This window comes from Pristiophorus japonicus, chromosome 9 (genome assembly GCF_044704955.1).
Source record: "Pristiophorus japonicus isolate sPriJap1 chromosome 9, sPriJap1.hap1, whole genome shotgun sequence".
In the NCBI taxonomy this organism is placed as follows: Eukaryota; Metazoa; Chordata; class Chondrichthyes; family Pristiophoridae; genus Pristiophorus; species Pristiophorus japonicus.
In genome coordinates this window covers 115,729,641-115,752,024 of record NC_091985.1, presented here as the reverse complement: position 1 = coordinate 115,752,024, position 22,384 = coordinate 115,729,641, and the positions used below count along the sequence as shown (strand labels likewise).

At 42.4% G+C, this 22,384-nt stretch overlaps 1 protein-coding gene across 5 annotated transcripts in view; it reads left to right on the top strand.

Annotated features, from left to right (window-relative positions):
• LOC139273181 (utrophin-like) overlaps positions 1-22,384 on the top strand; it is a 476,555-nt gene that overhangs the window by 246,251 nt on the left and 207,920 nt on the right. For all 5 annotated transcript variants that reach the window (XM_070889721.1, XM_070889722.1, XM_070889723.1 and 2 more), the window contains one exon: positions 16,978-17,150. In XM_070889721.1, coding sequence (XP_070745822.1) covers positions 16,978-17,150 — 173 coding nt within the window. The remainder of the gene's footprint in view (positions 1-16,977; positions 17,151-22,384) is intronic.

Here is a 22,384-nt window from a genome sequence, read left to right as displayed (position 1 = left end):
CTTATACATGGCCTTTTTCGACCTTACAAGGGCCTTTGACACTCAACCGCGAGGCTCTATGGAGCGTCGTCCTCTGTTTCGGATGCCCCCAAAAGTTTGTCAACAACCTTCGCCTGCTCCACGATGACATGCAGGCAGTGATCCTTACCAATGGATCCATTACAGGCTCAATCCACATCTGGACCGGGGTCAAACAGGGCTGCGTCATCGCTCCACCCTCTTCTCAGTCTTCCTCGCTGCCTTGCTCTACCTCAGTCAACAAGCTCCCCGCTGGAGTTGAACTAAACTACAGAACCAGTGGGAAGCTGTTTAACCTTCGCCGCCTCCAGGCCAGGTCCAAGATCACCCAAACCTCTGTCGTTGAGTTACAGTACGTGGACGACGTCTGCGTCTGCACACATTCTGAGGCTGAACTCCAGGATAGAGTCAACGTATTTACTGAGGCATATGAAAGCATAGGCCTTGCACTAAACATCCGCAAGACAAAGGTCCTTCACCAGTCTGTCCTCGCCGCACAGCACTGCCCCCCAGTCATCAAGATCCACGGCGCAGCCCTCGACAACGGGGACCATTTCCCATACCTTGAGAGCCTCTTATCAACAAGGGCAGACATTGATCGCCGCCAGTGCAGCCTTCGGCCGCCTGAGGAAAAGAGTGTTCAAAGACCAGGCCCTCAAATCTAACACCAAGCTCATGGTCTACAGGGCAGTAGTAATAGGCACACTCCTGAATGGCTCAGAGGCATGGACCATGTACAGTAGACACCTCAAGTCGCTGGGGATATATCAGTAACGATGTCTCCACAAGATCCTGCAAATCCCCTGGGAAGACAGGTACACCAACGTTAGTGTCCTCGTCCAGGCTAACATCCCCAGCATTGAAGCACTGACCACACTCGATTAGCTCCGCTGGGCCACATAGTTCGCATGCCAGACACGAGACTCCCAAAGCAAGTGGGAGCATATTTATTAATATGGAGCTCCTTCATGGCAAATGAGCCAAAGGTGGGCAGCGGAAACGTTGCAAGGACACCCTCAAAGCCTCTCTGATAAAGTGCGACATCCCCACTGACACCTGGGAGTCCCTGGCTTTAGACCACCCTAAATGGAGAAAGTGCATCCGGGAGGACGCTGAGCACTTAGTCTCAACGCTGAGAGCGTGCAGAAATCAAGCGCAGGCAGTGGAAGGAGCGTGCGGCAAACCAATCCCATCCACCCTTCCCTCAACAACTATCTGTCCCACCTGTGACAGAGTCTGTGGCTCTCGTATTGGACTGTTCAGTCACCAAAAAACTTACTTCAGGAGTGGAAGCCAGTCTTCCTCGTTTCCGAGGGACTGCCTATGATGATGATGATAGCCAAAAATCTATCAATCTCTATCTTGAATATACTCAACGACTGAACCTCTACAGCCCTCTGTAGTAGAGAATACCAAAGATTCACCACTCTCTCAGTGAAGAAATTTCTCCCCATCTCAGTCCTGAATGGCCAACCCCTCATTCTGAGGCTGTGACCCCTGGTTCTAGACTCCCCAGTCAGAGTAAACATTCTCCCTGCATCTAACCTGTCAAGCCCTTTAAGAATTTTGTATGTTTCAATGCGATCACCTCACATTCTTCTAAACTCTAGAGAATATAGGCCTAGCAGAATACAGAATTCTGGATAATACAGACATGTGACCGTCTGACTCCCCATTCAATTGTGTTGCACGACATGAAGTTCCTGTACTTGTATGGTAGATATGGACTGAACTCACTACAGAAAGTTAGGACTTGCCCATTTCAGTCTATGTACCCTTTTTAATGGTGTAATTGTGGCCAGTCAACCTTTCTGGCACTAAAAAAACTTAATTTTCAGTGTGGAGACTCAGTCCTTTAGATTTTAATTGTTGGAGACTTTGGAAGTAAATACACTTTTCCTCTGTCTCTTTTTCTATCTTAATCCAGTCTTTCTTTCTCTCTCCTTTATTTTGCTTTCTATTACCTGATTTAACATTGAATTCATTATTCTAACTTGCACTTCCTGGTTAATGAATCAGCAGTGCAAAAGGTCATAGAAATTAAATGGGCTGGGACAAAGCTAATGAATGGTGGCTACAGTAAATTCTGGCCCATTATTTTTATTTAAATTTGGGATGCTGAGTAGAAATGCATATTTATTTGTTCTTGAGATGTGGGTGACAGTGGCAAGATTGACATTTATTGCCCAGCCATACTTACACTATGAGGGTAGTGATGGGCTGCCGCCTTAAACCACTGTAGTCCTTGTGATGGTGCTCCCACAATGCTGTTAGGTATGGAATGCCAGAACATTGATCCAGTGACAATAGAGGAATGATGAGTCAGGATGGTGTGTGATTTGGAGGCAATGGTGTTCCAATTATATTGCTGCTTTTATCCTTCTCTGAGTGGTAGCGTCCACAGCAGAGGGAGGCGCTATTAACGTAACCTTGCTGAGTTGCTGCAGTGTATCCTATAGCTGGTACATACTGCAGCTACCGTAAGCTGGAAAGGAGTGGCTATTGAGTCCAGTGGCAAAAGAATCAATCAAGCGGACTGCTCTGTCTTGACATTCTTCTTCACAAATCTGTTCCTTGTCCTGTGTTAAGTGACACACACTTTGCCTGGTAACCACACGCTGGCAAAATTCTTATTTCAGAGCTCCTAATGAGTTGCTCTCTCCACTTATAGACCCCAAGTTTCCACATGATTTGCTCCTGATTTTTAGGAGCAATTGGTGGAGAACGGAGTATCTTAGAAATCGGAATTCTCCACATTTAAGTTTTCTGCAGTTCTAGTCAGGTAGAATAGTTTCACTTTTGAACAGAATTTTTTTTTCAAAAGGGGGCGTGTCCGGCCACTGACGCCTGATTTGAAAGTTTCCACAGTGAAAACGTACTCCAAACTAACTTAGAATGGAGCAAGTGATGATTTTTGTAGGCTTGAAAAACCCTTGTCGACACAGTAAAAAATCAGGCACAGTTTACAAATTAGGCGTTGGGAACGAGGTGGGGGTGGAGGGGAAGGGAAGTCATTAAATTCTACAATAAATCCTTAGTTATACTTATACAAATATTATACAAATAAATGCAACCTGAATAAAAATTTATAAGCAAAGACAAGATTAAATAAACCATGTTCCGACCTGTGTGAAAGTGCTTCAGGCAGGCCTTTCAGGCAGCGGTTTGCCGTCGGGACCGACCGACGGCAGGGGGAGGGAGGGAGAAAGCTGCAAGAAGCCTTAGTACTTGAGGCAGCGGTTTGCCGTCGGGCCTGACGGACGGCAGGAGGAGGGAGGGAGAAAGCTGCAAGAAGACTTAGTACTTGAGGCAGCCGTTTGCCGTCGGGCCCGACGGACGGCAGGGGGAGGGAGGGAGGGAGAAAGCTGCAAGAAGTCTCAGTACTTGAGGCAGCCGTTTGCCGTCGGGACCGACCGACGGCAGGGGGAGGGAGGGAGAAAGCTGCAAGAAGTCTCAGTACTTGAGGCAGCCGTTTGCCGTTGGGACCGACGGACGGCAGGGGGAGAAAGCTGCAAGAAGCCTCAGTGCTGATCATGGAAGGGCAATGTGGTTTTATTAAAAAATGTTAAAAATTGAACAGCTACAAACAATTTGAATAGTCTCAAACAAGTGCATGTGTCCCGTTTATCACAGTCTATCTTTAATTACAGAATGCACTCCCTCACCCTCACACACAGAAATATCAAGAAAATTAAAATGCAAGCCTTTGCAAGGGTTCAATAAACAAATTGAGGGAGTGCGGAGGGGCGCCTGTTTTGCCGCGTGTGGAAACTTGGGGCCATAGTCTCAGAAGTTACTCATTTAACCCAGTCACTTTAATATATTGTATTTTGGGAGAGGTTATTAAAACTTATCATTTGATCATTCACAAGGTCTTCATTTATCAATGTCATGTGCCGGGAAATTGCTTTTGTATCATAGTGATGCCCAAGAGGAATGTAAGAATTTTTAGAGAATAATAGACCAAGGTCCATCTAGTTTACCTTCTATCATCCTGGTAGTCGCTTCATACAATGAAAATGGAGTTGTTGACTGATCATAGCAATGAATCTCTATCAATTAATCTACAACAGACCCAGACATCGGGCGAGAAAGCACCAGTGGTGGAGAGCTTTGGGAACCATATGAGCTAAGTCACCTGTTCTTCCCGAGCATACTACACTCACCACACGTCATGTCTCAAATTACTTATGTACTGTATACCAAATGTTATTTTCTGAAATAAGACTATCTGATTTGCATTTGACTGAATCACACTAACTGCTTCCACTGCCTCCCTAGAGAGCCTGTTTCATAGATTGACCACTCGCTCACTGAAGTATTATTTCTGCAGATTATTTTTGAATTTCCCTCCTTCAAGCGCAGGCCATGTCCTCTGGTTCTATTGTTCTGGACATGATGAAACAGCCTGTCATGGTCAACATTATCTAGTCCATTTAGAATCCTAAAATCAGCAATCATATCACCACTCTTTTCCAGTGAGAATATGCCCAATTTACATAATTGCTCCTCATAATCCAGTGATTTATAAAGTGGCAGGATTACCTCGCACTTTCGTCTCAATATTGACTGTTCAACACATCATAACATTTGTTTTGCTTTACTCGTTGCCATTGTGCATCTCCTCTCATTAAGAACTGAGGCTCTGGAGGAGTATTGTTTGTTGGAGCAGAGGCTATATTTACTATTTATAAATCGAGAGGAGCTTTGGGACAATGGGAAAGATTACCACCTGGCCCAATTTTCAGGACAGATTTAGCTGGTGAAACAAATGCATTTGGCAAGTTACTCACCTGTCGGGGGCTACTTTCCTAAACTCAAGTATAATTCCATAGATTTTCAAATTTTTCATTTGTTACAAGAAAGTACAGTCGCCTCCTGATAATTCAAAGCTGGTTTTTTGTGCTTGAATTATCCAATAATTGAAATAAGCAATGTAAATAACACACAGACATTTAGTCTTTAAAAAATCTCAATTGTCACATTTTAATTAAGCAACTTTGATTAAAGAGGATTAGGTGGTCTTGCTGGTGATTATTGCACTGTGAAATAAGACATTTTAGTAGAGTTTAGGTACTTAAGGTAAAGGCTTTTAAATGGCCTAGCATCTATTTTCCATTTGTTTGTTAAAGTTTTCTTACTGAATATGAAAAAGGGACTACTTGGCTCTTGTGGATTTCGCATAGAGCAGTGCGGGTGTGTGAATGTAACTTAACAGTTAAAAGTACCAAGATAGCTGTGAGCTATAATAATGTATAAAGGGCAGTTGATATAGTGGGAGTTAGTAATATTGAACTTGCACATATTGAATAAGCCCATAATGTTCTAATTGCCATACTTGCCTGTTGAAACACACCGTTCCTTTAAATTCAAGGATTCCATTATGTAGAGAATATTAGATACAAATGATTACAAGTAAAAAGTCTTTCTGTGGGATTCAGAAGACAGGAGGTTAACTTCCACCATAATGCTGACATCAGATCTGTTTCTTGTCTTCACTTGGCACCCACATGTTTTGTAAAGATAGAGCAGTTTTTACTAGAAACGTTAATTCTGATCCTGTTGCAAGCAGTTATGTGATGGGAGCCATGCCCAGAATTGGCCCTGAAAATCCATTGCCGGACACGTACATTTGTATCAGCAATGAATAGATTACATTTATGAGGAGTAACTTCAAGGTAAATTAATCTGCAATGGTATTTCAATTTACTAATTTCCTTAAAATGATACAGTAGTTAAAACAAACAGCCAGAGTAACTGCTGGACAGGCTGAATAAATTGCAGCTGGATGTTGCAGCCTCCTATAGTCTGATGCTGTTTCTGTGCAATAAGCTCATTCACATGTTATACCAGGTGACTGCGATGCAGGATAGAACTAGTCAGAGCCAGCTGGTTGAGGGGTTCAGTTCCCAAAGGTTGATTGATTCCCCAAAGATGTCAAAACACAAACAATTTATAAACAGCTTCATGAGGGCACATTAAATTAAAATATACAATACCTAAAAACGTAAGAAATAGGAGCAGGAGTAGGCCATTTGGCCCCTCGTGCCTGCTCCACCATTCAATAAGATAATGGCTGAACTGATCTTGGTCTCAACTTCACTTCTCTGCCCTCTCTCCCATAAGCCGTGACTCTCCTATCGTTCAAAAATCTGTCGATCTCTATCTTAGATATATTCAATGACCCAGCCTCAACAGCTCTTGGGTAGAGAATTTCAAAGATTCACGAACCTCTGCGAAGAAATTCTTCCTCCTTTTTTTAATTCTGAAACTATGCCTCCTAGTTCTAGATTTCCCCATGAGGAGAAACATCCTGTCTGCAACTACCCCGTCCAGTCCCCTCAGAATCTTATGTTTCAATAAGATCATCTAAACTTCAATGAATATAGGCCCAATCTGCTCAACCCCTTTATCTCCGGGATCAACCTAGTGAATCTTCTCTGAACTGCCTCCAAAATAAGGAGACCAAAACTGTGCACAGTACTCCAGGTGTGGTCTCACCAACGCCCTGTACAGTTGCAGCAAAACTTCCCTCCTTTTATACACCATTCCCCTTGCAATAAAGGCCAACATTCCATTTGCCTTCCTAATTACTTGTTGTACCTGCATGCTAACTTTTTGTGTTTCATGCACAAGGACTACCAGATCCATCTGTACTGCAGCATTTTGTAGTCTCTCTCCATTTGAAGAATAATTTGCTTTTTTATTCTGCCTTCCAAAGTGGATAATCTCACATTTTCCCATATTATACTCCAGCTGCCAATTTTTTGCCCACTCACTTACCCATCAATATCCCATTGCAGATTATTTGTGTCCTCTTCACAACTTGCTTTCCCACCTATCTTTGTGTCATCAGTAAATTTGACTACATTACACTCGGTCCCTTCATCCAAGTCATTAATATAGATTGTAAATAGTTGAGGTCCCAGCACTGATCCCTGTGGCACCCCACTCGTTACAGTTTGCCAACCGGAAACTGACCCATTTACCCCACTCTCTATTTTCTGTTAGTTAACCAATCCTCTATTCACGCTAATATATTACCCCCAACCACGTGAGCTCTTATCTTGTGCAGTAACCTTTTATGTGGCACCTTATCGAATGCCTTCTGGAAATGCAAATACACTACATCTACTGGTTACCCTTTATCCATGCTGCTCGTTACATCCTCAAAGAACTCCAGCAAATTTGTCAAACATAATTTCCCTTTCATAAAACCATGCTTGATTGTATTATGATTTTCTAAATGTCCTGTTGCTACCACCTTAATAATGGACTTAAGCATTTTCCCAATGACCGATGTTAGGCTAGCTAATCTATAGTTTCCTGCTTTCTGTCTCCCTCCTTTCTAAAATAGTGGCGTTACATTTGCGATTTTCCTATCTGCTGGGGCCTCGCCAGAATCCAGGGAATTTTGGTAGATTACAATCAATGCATCCATTATCTCTGCAGCCACTTCTCTTAAGACCCTCAGATGCAGGCCATCAGGTCCCAGGGACTTGTCCACCTTTAATCCCATTAGTTTGCCTCGTACTTTTTCTCTAGTGATAGTGATGGTTTTAATTACCCCCCTCCCTATAGCCCCTTGATTATCTATTATTATTGGGATGCTTTTAGTGTCTTCAACTGTGAATGATGCAAAATATTTGTTCAAAGTCTGTGCCATTTCCGTGTTTCCCATTATTAATTCTCCAGTCTCATCCTCTAAGGGACCAATGTTTACATTAGCTACTCTCTTCCTTTTTATATACTTGTCGAAGCTCTTACTATCTGTGTTTATATTTCTTGCTAGTTTACTCTCGAAATCTATCATCATCTTCTCATTTTTTTAGTCCTTTGCTGGTTTCTAAAATTTCCTAATCCTCTGGCCTACCACTAATCTTCGCAACATTTTATGTCTTTGTTTTCAATTTGATACCATCCTTAACTTCCTTAGTTAGCCACGGATGGTTCATCCTTCTCTTAGATTCCAGTGAGAAAGAAAGACTATCTTTGCTGAGTTATGAAATATCTCCTTAAATGTCTGCCGCTGCTTTTCTACCATCTTGCCCTTTAATCTATTTTCCCAGTCCACTTTAGCTTGTGATCCCATCACTTTTTAACCACGTACTTAAATTCCACACCAATTACTTTTTTTTACTTGAATCACAGATCTTTACTGATTAGCTGCGCAGTCAATTTGTTGAGGCTGCGCCTAGAAACACACTTTTTTCCATTGCGTGGGTGGTATCTTTGTTTACCTTAAATTCGTGCAACCCGACCGCATCAATCTATTTTTACATTGGACCCAATGCTGTGGGTGAACGCTCGAAAGTTTGAGTGGCTGGGGAATTACAGCTGTGGTTCTTGCGAAGGATGCTAGCCTCCTGACAGTATCTTGCTAATACAGTATATCAAACTTGGTTGAAAGGAAATTCCTTCCCCGGAATATTGTTTTCTAACTAAGATGACTCAAGCCATTGCTGAGGAATTGCGCACTTATTTATCATGGCCAGATCAGCCATGATCTAATTGAATGGCAGAACAGGCTCCAGGGGCTTACAGGCCTCCTCTTATTCTGCATAAGGCACTCCCAGGTCAGTACAACACAGTCAGGCACAGATCAAAAGTCATTTTCTCCATCTCAAAAATGAATCTTTAATCGCAGACTTAAAATAACATGCGTACTGTAAAAGTATGATTTTCTTCCCCTCTCTTTCTTATAACGCCTGTCATTATAGTCTTATTATAGATAAGATTGCCAATTAATGCCACATTACGGACAGTTTTGTGGTATGGCCCATGGTAACTGGAAGCTGGTTTAAGTTTGATCACTGGTCAGCAAAGAGAGGAGACTTCTATCCAGCAGTGTGTATGAGATTCAAACCCAGTGCTGAAATTTAAAGGATACTATGTACCAAATATCCCTCTTCCTCTCGCCAAATTGGAGTTAAACATATTCACTTCTGTGTAAGTCCAGTTTTTCTGTCTTCACTAATTGTAGCTAAAAGGTACATTTACATTTTTTTTTTTAATTGATCAGTAGTTTCACTAGAAAGTGTCAACAGACAGTTAGTGCTGCTTGATGGATCTCCTTTTCTTGAGCTATAAATGTTTGCTAGTGGAACACAGTGTGCATCTCTTACACATGCATCAGAAATACAACCAAAGTACTCTGGGTGAACTATTGCAGGTTTCTGATGGTGCTCCATTCCAACATTTGGTGCAATATAAAGTGTCCACCTGAAGGATGTATTTAAAGTTTATTCTGATCTGATGGCTTGCTGTAATATATCTTTTTTTAAATCCGAAGCTAGTTATGGATGAGGCAGGGCATTTGACCCCGATGTTGCTCTTTCTCCCCAGTCATGCCATCCAACTGCTTCTTAAATGGTTCCAGGTGTTTTCTTCCATTGCTGTACTCAAAAGTCCATTCGATGTGTTGATCACTCTGTGGGAAGAAGAGCTTTTCTGATATCAGTTATAAATTAGGCTAATAGCTTGAACCCGTGTCCTTTTGTCAGTTTAATTTGAAGTAATTTTCTGGATCTACCTTTTTTGAACTGTTTATAAACTTGTTTATCTCGAGTTTGTTTTCATTTCCTTCCTTGTAAGGCTGGAAAAAAAAGGCTTGCATATATATAGCGCTTTTCATGACCACCAGATGTCCCAAAGCGCTTTACAGCCAGTGAAGTACTTTTTGAAGTGTAGTCACTGTTGTAATGTAGGAAACATGGCAGTCAATTTGCATAACAAAGCAAGCTTCCACAAACAGCACCATGATGATGATCAGATGATCTGTTTTTAGTGATGTTGATTGAGGGATAAATATTGGCTAGGACACCTCTTCTTCGAAATAATGCCATAGGATCTTTTACGTCCACCTGAGAGAACAGACGGACCTCAGTTTCATATCACATCCCTCAGTACTGCACAGAGTCAGCCTAGATTTTTGTGCTCATGTCTCTGGAGTGGGACTTGAACCCACAATCTCACAAAAAGTCCAAATCTTCTATGTGTTTGTTCAGTACTCAGTCTCTGTAACACTAGCAACAGTCTTGTGGCTCGTCTTTGAACTGTACTCAGGGCTTGAATGTCTTCCTTGTGCCTGGAAACATAGAAACATAAAAAATAGGTGCAGGAGTAGGCCATTCGGCCCTTCGAGCCTGCACCACCATTCAATAAGATCGTGGCTGATCATTCCCTCAGTACCCCTTTCCTGCTTTCTCTCCGTACCCTTGATCCCCTTAGCCATAAGGACCATATCTAACTCCCTCTTGAATATATCCAATGAACTGGCATCAACAACTCTCTGCGGCAGGGAATTCCATAGGTTAACAACCCACTGAGTGAAGAAGTTTCTCATTTCAGTCCTAAATGGCCTACCCCTTATCCTAAAACTATGTCCCCTGGTTCTGGACTTCCCCAATATCGGGAACATTCTTCCCGCATCTAACCTGTCCAGTCCCGTCAGAATCTTATACGTTTCGATGAGATCCCCTCTCATCCTTCTAAACTCCAGTGAATAAGGGCCCAGTTGATCCAGTCTCTCCTCATATGACATTCCAGCCATCCCTGGAATCAGTCTGGTGAACCTTCGCTGCACTCTCTCAATAGGAAGAACATCCTTTCTCAGATTAGGAGACCAAAACTGAACACAATATTCCAGGTGAGGCCTCACTAAGGCCCTGTACAATTGCAGTAAGACCTCCCTGCTCCTATACTCAAATCCCCTAGCTGGACATAGTATTCGACGTGTAGTCTGACCATATTGCTGTCCAGATTGAACTCAACTTCTCACGCTATTTGCTTTTTGTTAAAGTATAATCAGAAAATTTGAAAAAGATCATTTTGTTTTACATGAACAGATTTTTTAATTTCAATCTGATTTCATCCTCTATACTGCAAGGATGCAAAAAAAAAACCTGCACTGGGAAACATGCAGGTCATGTCTGTCTGGGAGGTTGTGCCATCTCCCACACACACACTGACATCCTAGGACAAGTTGTCTGACAATATATTTACTGCCATTCACTATGTTTGGTGAAAAAATTGATCCTTTATACTCATGCAAATTTCTCTTTGTGCTGATAGTGAACAAAGGATAATATAACTTTTTGTGTCCTGGATCACGTACCACTGGAATGCCAGCCTTTGATTGACAGCCAGGTTTCTCCCCATTTGTGACTCCAGAACTTTGCCCATAGTAAACAAAGGGGAAAAGAATATTAAAAAGAAAAGAGCTAAACTAACTTTAGTGAGTAAGCAGTATTTTGCATTTGATGCTGTGTCAGTGTTACGAGGCTTTTATAATTTTGCTGTGTAGTTATCGTGGTGACATTGGTAAATTACCCCATTGTTATATTCTGCCATGGAGACAATATTGTTGACATTTTGTAGAACAGAATGTGGTTTAATAATTTGGAGAAATTTGAAGCTATCTTTCATATAACAGTCATTTCATTGTGTTTTTGAATTATTTTTTAGAAATGTTACAAATAGTAATTGGGAATTGTACAAATGTTTTTGGCTCAGTAATAAACTATTTTATGTTCTTTGGTCACAAATCGTTTTACGACATGATGACTACTTTTTTTTTCCAATTACCAAGCAGTGTGGTTTTGTTTACTTCAGTTATTTAAAATTTGTATAAAAGAACCTGAAGGATAATATATGGATAAAAAGAAACTGCAAATGCTGGAAATAAAAAATAAAAACGAAGGGCTGGAAATACAGTCAGTCCTTTAGACATTCGTAAAGAGCTGGTTAACATTCTCAGACCAGCAGAACGGTTTTTAACGTAACTTGGTTAAATTAAAAACTGACCACAATTTATTACTTTGTTTTTTTTGCATGTCTAATGCTTTATTAAGCTTCTAGAAAAAAAGTGCACCTCAGATATGAATTTCGGATTTGATTTAAATATATCCCCCTTCTATTGTCCATTCTTCAGTGTTGTGTGGAAGTACGTCAAAAATATTTTTAAGACAGTGAATCAAAATTTCCAGTAACCACATTGAATTTCTGAACAGCTCAGAAATTGGTAGGTTTAATGTTGTCATCAGAATTCCTTTACTGCTTTGATAGCTCTGAGTACAATTTGTAAGCCCTCCTTTTTGCCTGAAAGTGATCCCTGCAGTTCAAAGTAAGTTAGAATTTATTAGCTGCATACTTTCAGCGAATAGATTATTCAGAAATGCTGAGATGTGTCACAGAGCTCAGGAGGTACACAGCTACTTGATTAGATTTGCAGGTTTTGAATATTTTTTATCAAAACACACAAATTTTAACTGTAAGCCACTTTTGCAGGCTCTCTCTCCCTACTCAGTGAATTTTGCTAAAATCCACCCGCTTCTTCCAACAGTTTAATTTTTCTTTTAGCATTTCAGAATGTCCCATCTTTGGCTCCAAGCGCAATCAGTCTCCTGTCCTTCATATATTGAAGTGTGAAAATACTTGATCTTGTTTACTTCAGAAACAGAAATATCTCCCTTCAGCTAAAGGCAATACCTGTCCTTTCACCTTGGACCTGGGTTGAAGTGCAGCCCAGTGTGATGAGATGAAAGTCTCTTCTCTATCAATTGTGAGGGTTGGCCTTGTGTGAAATGAGTTTGCCATGCACACTGCAGTTTTGGCCGGACAGGTACCCTTAACCTAGCTGCCCCAAATTTGGGCCTGTCTTGGCAATCTTTGATGAGCCATTAAGTTAGCTGATGAAGGAAAGGGAATTACGTTGATTGAATTTTTTTGAGGAGGTAACATTGAGATTTGATGAGGGTAGCACGTTTGAAGTAGTCAACATGGATTTTAGGAAGGTTTTTGACATGATCCCACATGGCAGACTGGTCAGAAAAGTAAAAGACCAAGGGAAAGTGGCAAGTTGGATCCAATATTGTCTCAGTGGCAGGACGCAAATGGTAATGGTTGACAGGTGTTTTTGTGACTGGAAGGTTGTTTCCAGTGGGCTTCCATAGGAAGTTGGGGGCCATAAAAGGAGTGGAGGTGTGGTGGCCCGGCCCACAACGAGGCCCCAACCTGGACCTGCGACCATCTGCAGCAGGTTTGGGGCCATAAAAGGAGCGGAGGTGCGATGGCCTGGCCCACAGCGAGGCCCTGACCTGTGAGGAACCATCTGCGGCAGGTTGGGCCATAAAAGGAGCAGAAGGTGCGACCGCCTGGCCCACAGCGAGGCCCTGACCTGTGAGGAACCATTTGCGGCAGGTCGGGCCCATAAAAGGAGCGGTGGCATGCCACTGCAAGGTACTGCGCGAGCCGGTGCGGGAGGGCTGTGAAGAGGGTGACTGGATTGGATGTCATCAAAATCGACGTTACTGACTGGAGCGTGGGCAGGTATAACTGGAGCGGCGAGCTCGGAGCGAAGGAGCCGGCAGAGATTGTAGAGCGATATGATCGGGGCCCAGGGGCACCACGGACCAGCCCACACTGTGATATGTGTGCGCACTAGGTCCGTACAGCAGAGCTGGTCTCCAGTCGTCTTGGTTAGTCCTTGCCACTGGACCAAGACCTAGTTCTGTCAAGCCTGTGTGGTGGCTGGTGTGCAACGGCCACTACACGTTAAAAAAGATTCACGTACAGGCATCTCCCACCCATCAATATGCAGTTTGGGACTTGGAATATTAGGTCCTTCATTGAAACACCTGTGAACTCATCCCTTTTTGGTGGAAGCAAGTCATCCTCGATTCGAGGGACTGCCTAAGAAGTAGTAGTAGCAGTAAAACATAGAAACATAAAAAATAGGTGCAGGAGTAGGCCATTCGGCCCTTCGAGCCTGCACCACCATTCAATATGATCATGGCTGATCATGCAACTTCAGTACCCCATTTCTGCTTTCTCCATACCCCTTGAGCCCTTTAGCCGTAAGGACCACATCTAACTCCCTTTTGAATATATCTAACGAACTGGCCTCAACAACTTTCTGTGGTAGAGAATTCCACAGGTTCACAATTTTCTGAGTGAAGAAGTTTCTCCTCATCTCGTTCCTAAATGGCTTACACCTTATTCTTAGACTGTGATCCCTGGTTCTGGACTTCCCCAACATCGGGAACATTCTTCCTTCATCTAACCTGTCCAATTCTGTCAGAATTTTATATGTTTCTATGAGAACCCCCTCATTCTTCTAAATTCCAGTGAATATAAGACTAGTCGATCCAGTCTTTCTTCATATGTCAGTCCTGCCATCCCGGGAATCAGTCTAGTGAACCTTCGCTGCACTCCCTCAATAGCGAGAATGTCCTTCCTCAGATTAGGCGACCAAAACTGTACACAATATTCAAGATGTGGCCTCACCAAGGCCCTGTACAACTGCAGTAAGACCTCCCTGCTCCTATACTCAAATCCTCTCGCTATGAAGGCCAACATGCCATTTGCCGCCTGCTGTACTTGCATGCCAACTTTCAATGACTGATGTACCATGACACCCAGGTCTTAGTGCACCTCCCCTTTTCCTAATCTGTCACCATTCAGATAATATTCTGCCTTCCTGTTTTTGCCACCAAAGTGGATAACCTCACATTTATCTACATTATACTGCATCTGCCATGCATTTGCCCACTCACCTAACCTGTCCAAGTCACTCTGCAGCCTCATAGCATCCTCCTCACAGCTCACACTGCCACCCAGTTTAATGTCATCTGCAAACTTCGAGATATTACATTCAATTCCTTTGTCTAAATCATTTATGTATATTGTAAATAGCTGGGGTCCCAGCACTGAACCTTTCGGTACCGCACTAGTCACTGCCTGCCATTCTGAAAAGGACCGGTTTATTCCTACTCTTTGCTTCCTGTCTGCCAACCAGTTCTCTATCCACATCAATACATTATAAATTCTAGAAAATTTGTCAAGCATGATTTCCCTTTCATAAATCCATGTTGACTTGGACCAATCCTGTCACTGCTTTCCAAATGTGCTGCTATTACATCTTTAATAATTGATTCCAACATTTTCCCCACTACCATGTCAGGCTAACCGGTTTATAATTCCCTGTTTTCTCTCTCCCTCCATTTTTTTTTTAAATGGGGTTACATTAGCTGCCCTCCAATCCATAGGAACTGATCCAGATTCTATAGAATGTTGGAAAATGACGACCCAATGCATCCACTATTTCTCGGGCCAGTTCCTTAAGTACTCTGGGATGAAGACTATCAGGCCCTGGGGATTTATCGGCCTTCAATCTCATCAATTTTCCTAACACAATTTCCTGACTAATAAGGATTTCCTTCAGTTCCTCCTTCTCGTTAGACCCTCGGTCCCCTCGTATTTCCCGAAGATTATTTGTGTAATCCTTAGTAAAGACAGAACCAAAGTATTTGTTCACTTGGTCTGCCATTTCTTTGTTCCCCATTATAAATTCACCTGATTCTGACTGCAAGGGACCTACATTAGTCTTCACTAATCTTTTTTCTCTTCACATATCTATAGAAGCTTTTGCAGTCAGTTTTTATGTTCCCTGTAAGTTTACTCTCATACTCTATTTTCCCCCTTCTAATTAAACCCTTTGTCCACCTCTGCTGAATTCTAAATTTCTCTCAGTTCTCAAGTTTGCTGCTTTTTCTGGCCAATTTATATGCCTCTTCCTTGGATTTAACACTATCCCTAATTTCCTTTGTTAGCCACAGTTGAGCCACCTTCCCCGTTTTATTTTTACACCAGACAGGGATGTACAATTGTTGAAGTTCATCCATGTGATCTTTAAATGTCTGCCATTGCCTATCCACCGTCAACCCTTTAAGTATCATTCGCCAGTCTATTCTAGCCAATTCATGTCTCATACGATTGAAGTTACCTTTCTTTAAGTTCAGGACCCTAGTCTCTGAATTAACTGTGTCATTCTCCATCTTAATGAATTCTACCATATTATGGTCACTCTTCCCCAAGGGGCCTCGCACAACAAGATTGCTAATTAATCCTCATTACACAACAGGATGGCCAGCTCTCTAGTTGGTTCCTTGACATATTGGTCTAGAATACTTAGGTCCCTTGCTTTTTGTGGTAATTATCAATGATTGAAACTTCAACATAGGGGGCATGCTTAAGAAGTTTGCAAATGATATGAAAATTGGCCATGTGGTTGATAGTGAGGAAGAAAACTGTAAACTGCAAGAAGATATCAATGGACTTGTCAGGTGGGTAGAAAAGTGGCAAATGAAATTCAGTCTGGAGAAGTGTGAGGTAATGCATTTGAAGAGAGCTAACAAGGCAAGGGAATACACAATAAATGGTGGTAATACTGAGAAATGTAGTGGAACAGAGGGACCTTTGAGTGCATGGCCACAGATTCCTGAAGGTAGTAGGACAGCTAGATAAGGTGGTTATGAATGCATATGAGATACTTGCCTTTAATAGCCAAGGCATAGCATACAAGAGCAGGGAGGTTATGCTAGAACTGTATAAAACACTAGGCTACAGCTAGAATACTGCATACAGTTCTAGTCACCACACGACAGCAAAAATTAGATTGCACTGGAGAGGGTACAGAGGAGATTTATAAGTACTGTAACCTACAGTGCTATTAACCAAGAGCGGAAAAGTGAGATTAGGCTGGTTAGCGCGCTCTCTGCCAAAACAAGCACGATAGGCCCAATGGCCTCCTTCTGTATCATATAGAATCATAGAAATATATGTTGCTGGTAGAGAAGAGTAGAGTGTACTTCAGCTCTGCATCTGGTTGTTCTGGTATGACTTGGGAATGCATAATCCCAACTGCACTCCATTTGGCATTGCAGCACTAAGAAGAATATCGGCAGGTGTTCTGTCAAAAGTATCATCTAAACATCGATGGATGGTGCCAATAGTATAACCTCTTTTGTAACATTTAAAATAGGGCCCAAGATCTTCTGTTGTATGCTCAAACACATAGATGGACTTTAAACAGATTATTTGGATGATAAGATGTACAGCTAAAGACGAGGTGTCCCTGGAAAATTTAGATCTTGACTGTATTGACTTTGCTTTCCACAGGATATCCAGGCTGAGATTGATGCTCACAATGACATCTTTAAGAGTATTGATGGCAACCGACACAAGATGGTGAAAGTTTTGGGAAATTCTGAGGAGGCTGACTTGCTTCAGCATCGACTTGATGATATGAACCAGCGATGGAGTGATCTGAAGACAAAATCTGTCAATATCAGGTCAGTTGAGTACAGCAGGGTGTTTTTAATTATTTTTCACTGAGAAATCAAGAAAAGGGCCTAGCTCCACAGTACAGAACACCAATGTAGAAAATAATAAACATAGTAAAGATAAAACGGGAAGTCATGATCAGGTGACAACAACCTTCAACTTTAAAAGTCTGAAGATTTTGGGAGGAAGACAAAATGTGGGGATGAGGGGGAAGTTAAGGAATTCCAGTTTTGAGGTCTTTGGAAGGAATGAGTTGTAGCTAACAATACATAACTTCTACAGACATATCACTGGCAAATTGGTATATGCAATGAAATCCAGATTTTTCAAAATGACCTTCATGGGACATGGGTGTCACTGGCCAAGCCAGCATTCATTGCCCATCCCTAATTGCTCTTGAGAAGGTGGTGGTGAGCCACCGCCTTGAACCGCTGCAGTCCATGAGGTGAAGGTACTCCCACAGTGTTGTTGTGGAGGGAGTTAGCGACAACGAAGGAACGACGATATATTTCCAAGTCGGGATGGTGTGTGACTTGGAGGGGAACTTGAAGGTGGTGGTGTTCCCATGTGCCTGCTGCCATTGTCCTTCTAGGTGGTAGTGGTCGTGGGTTTGGGAGGTGCTGTCAAAGAAGCCTTGGCGAGTTGCTGCAATGCATCTTGTAGATGGTACACACTGCAGATACGATGCGCCGGTAATGGAGGGGGGAATGTTTAAGGTGGTGGATGGGGTGCCAATCAAGTGGGCTGCTTTGTCCTGGATGGTGAGTGTTAGAGGTGCACTCATCCAGGCATGTGAAGATTGTTCCATAACCCTCCTGACTTGTGCCTTGTTAGATGGTGGGCTTTGGGGATGTCCAGACGTGTCACTCGCCGCTGAATACCCAGCCTCTAACCTGCTCTTGTAGCCACAATATTTATATAGCTCTTCCAGTTAAGTTTCTGATTAATGGTGGACCCCAGGATGTTGATGGTGGGATATTCAGTAATCGTAATCCCTTTGAATGTCATGGGGAGGTGGTTAGACTCTCTCTTGTTGGAGATGGTCATTGCTTGGCATTTGTGTGGCGCGAATGTTACCTGCCACTTAGCAGCCCAAGCCTGAATGTCGTCCAGATTTTGCTGCATGCAGGTACGGACTGCTTATACATCTGAGGTGTTGGGAATGGAATTGAACACTGCGCAATCATCAGCGAACAGCCCCACTTCTGACCTTATGATGGAGGGAAGGTCATTGATGAAGCAGCTGAAGATGGTTGGTCCTAGGACACTACCTTGCGAATGTGATTTCAACACACTGGGGATTTTGGGAGGAGGAACAATATGTTGGGCAGCATTGTTGTAACTTCAAAGTAATAAGAAAGGAAAGTTGACTCTAGTAGGATGGATAAATAAAGATGAGGAAGGTTGACAGGGTATGGAGAGGATGGAGGTTAGTGCTGAGAGAAATCATGAGAGAAATTATGGTTTTTCTTGTAATTTGGCGAATAAATGAGTGCTACTTGTAGAGCTTTGCTTGATGTTGGGAGTAGAATTATGCTTGATGCTAGCAGAAATGTAAGGTCCATTTATAATTTCTTGCTGAACAAATGGGGTAAAGTTTCCACAAGCTCATGTGGATACTCATTACAGACTGTTCTCATTAGAATACAGACCTAACACAACCCCAAACCATTGCCCCACCCGTGGTAAAGTAGTTCAGTAAATGTTGCTCCCTTAGAGGATGAGACTGGGGAATTAATAATGGGAAACAGGGAAATGGCAGAGACTTTGAACAAATATTTTGTTTTGGTCTTCTCGGTGGAAGACACTTATTATAAGATAACCAAGGGGCGATAGGGAGGGGGGAAACTTAAAAGCATCATTATCACTGGAGATAAAGTACTAGGCAAACTAATGGAACTAAAGGTGGACAAGTGCCCTGAATCTGATTGCCTGAATTCTAGGTGTAATGATATAATGTATAACACCCTCTAGCTAGGAGGTATCGATATAATATATAGCGTCCTCTAGCTAGGAAGTCTAGAGTCCTGGTTCTTTATTTAAGCAAGCTGCTTGTCTGATGAGGAACTCCATTTTAAACTGCACATTGGCTGTCTGAGATCTTCCAAATAAATAGTTAATTTGAACTAAGAGTGTTCAAGAAACTATAAAATATACTAGGGTCTTTAAAAAAGTGCCTACAGAAATAGTGGATGCATTGGTTGTAATCTACTAAAATCCTCTGGATTCTGGTGAGGTCCCAGCAGACTGGAAAACCACAAATGTAACAGCCCTATTTAAGAAAGGAGGGAGACCGAAAACAGAAAACTATGGACCAGTTAGCCTAACGCCTGTCCTTGGGAAAATGCTGGAATCCATTATTAAGGAAGTAGTAGCAGAATATTTAGAAAATCATAATACAATCAAGCAGAGTCAGCATGGTTTTATGAAAGGGAAATCATGTTTGACAAATTTGCTGGAGTTCTTTGAGGATGTAACGAGCAGAGTGGATAAAGGGGAACCAGTAGCTGTCGTGTTTTTGAATTTCCAAAAGGTTACTGCACAAGATAAGAGACACGGGGATGAGGGTAATATATTGGCATGGATAGAGGATTGGCCAACTAACAGAAAACAGAGAGTCGGAATAAATGGGTCATTTTCAGGTTGACAAACTAACTTGTAGGGTGCTACAGGGATCAGTGCTGGGGCCTCAACTATTTACAATCTATATTAATGACTTAGATGAAGGGACCGAGTGTAATGTAGTCAAGTTTGCTGATGATACAAAGAAAGGTGGGAAAGCAAGTTGTGAGGAGGACACAAGAACTGTGCAAAGGGATATAGATTGATAAGTGAGTGGGCAAAAAATTGGCAGATGGAGTATAATGTGGGAACATGTGAGATTATCTACTTTGGCAGGGAAAATAAAACAGCAAATTATTATTTAAATGGAGAGAGATTACAAAATGCAGTACAGCGGGATCTGGGGTTCCTTGTACATGAAATACAAAAGGTTAACATACGGGTACAGCAAGTAATTAGGAAGGAAAATGGAATGTTGGCCTTTAATGCAAGGGGCTTGGAGTATAAAAGTAGGGAAGTTCTGCTACAACTGTACAGGGCGTTGGTGAGACCACACCTGAAGTACTCCATACAGTTTTGGCCTCCTTATTTAAGGAGGGATAGACTTGCATTGGAGGCAGTTCAGAGAAGGTTCACTTGGTTGATTCCTGAGATGAAGGGGTTGAATTATGAAGAAAAGTTGAGCAGGTTGGGCCTATACTCATTGGAGTTTAGAAGAATGAAAGGTGATCTTATTGAAACGTAGAAGATTATTAGGGGGCTTGACAGGATAGATACAGAGAGGAAGTTTCCGCTCTGGGGAATCTAGAACTAGGGGGCATAGTTTCCGAATAAGGGGTCGCCCATTTAAAATGGAGATGAGGACGAAATTCTTCTCTCAGGATCATGAATCTGTGAAATTCTCTACCCCAGAGAACTGTGGTGGTGGGTCATTGAATATATTTAAGGTGGAGATAGACAGATATTTGAACAATAAGGGAGTCAAGGGTTATGGGCAGCGGGCAGGGAAGTGGAGTTGAGGTGAAGATCAGATCAGCTGTGATCTTATTGAATGGTAGAGCAGGCTCCAGGGGCCAAATGGTCTACTCCTCCTATTTCTTGTGTTCACCACCCCCCAAAATAATTTTGTGTACGCATATAAACCACATTTTCTCATTGCTGGTGAGAAGATAACATTCTGTGCTCAAAGTCATTGATATTCTTACGTTGTAGCACCTGTTGATTCTAATAAAAATTTGATGTAATAACACAAAGCTTAAAGTACAATAAGTTTATGAATTCATGAAATCAAATAAAATAGTAATTTGCATATCCTAGTTTCTCTGCATATTGAGACTTAAGTGCAAAATTTAAGAGTTTAAGTGCAAAATTTAAGAGTTAGGGATGCATGTAAAAATAGGTTTCAAGAGAAAAAATGGTTTTAGAAACATAGCAACATAGAAAATAGGCGCAGGAGCACGCCATTCGGCCCTTCGAGCCTGCACCACCATTCAATAAGATCATGGCTGATTATTCCCTCAGTGCACCTTTCCTGCTTTCTCTCCATACCCCTTGATCCCCTTAGCCATATCTAACTCGCTCTTGAATATATCCAATGATTTGGCATCAACAACTCTCTGCGGCAGGGAATTCCATAGGTTAACAACTCTGAGTGAAGAAGTTTTTCCTCATTTCAGTCCTAAATGGCCTACCCCTTATCCTAAGACTATGTCCTCTGGTTCTGGACTTCCCCAACATCGGGAACATTCTTCCTGCATCTAACCTGTCCAGTCCCGTCAGAATCTTATATGTTTCTATGAGATCCCCTCTCATCCTTCTAAGCTCCAGTAAATAAAGGCTCAATTGATCCAGTCTCTCGTCATATGACAGCCCAGCCATCCCTGGAATCAATCTGGTGAACCTTCGCTGCACTCCCTCAATCGCAAGAACGTCCTTCCTCAGATTAGGAGACCAAAACTGTACACAATATTCCAGGTGAGGCCTCACCAAGGCCCTGTACAACTGCAGTAAAATCTCCCTGCTCCTATACTCAAATCCCCTCGCTATGAAGGCCAACATACATTTGCCGCCTTCACCGCCTGCTGTACCTGCATGCCCACTTTCAGTGACTGATGAACCATGACACCTAGGTCTCGTTGCACCTTCCCTTTTCCTAATCTGCCGCCATTCAGATAATATTCTGCCTTCGTGTTTTTGCCCCCAAAATGGATAAACTCACATTTATCCACATTATACTGCATCTGCCATGCATTTGCCCACTCACTTAACCTGTCCAAGTCACCCTGCAGCCTCTTAGCGTCCTCCTCACAGCTCACACCGCCACCCAGTTCAGTGTCATTTGCAAATTTGGAGATATTACACTCAATTCCTTGATCTAAATCGTTAATGTATATTGTAAAGAGCTGGGGTCCCAGCACTGAGCCCTGCGGCACTCTACGAGTCACTGCCTGCCATTCTGAAAAGGACCTGTTTATTCCGATTCTCTGCTTCCTGTCTGCCAACCAGTTCTCTATCCACATCAGCACATTACCCCCAATACCATGCGCTTTGATTTTGCACACCAATCTCTTGTGCGGGACCTTATCAAAAGCCTTTTGAAAGTCCAAATACACCACATCCACTGGTTCTCCCTTGTCCACTCTGCGAGTTACATCCTCAAAAAAATTCCAGAAGTTTCGTC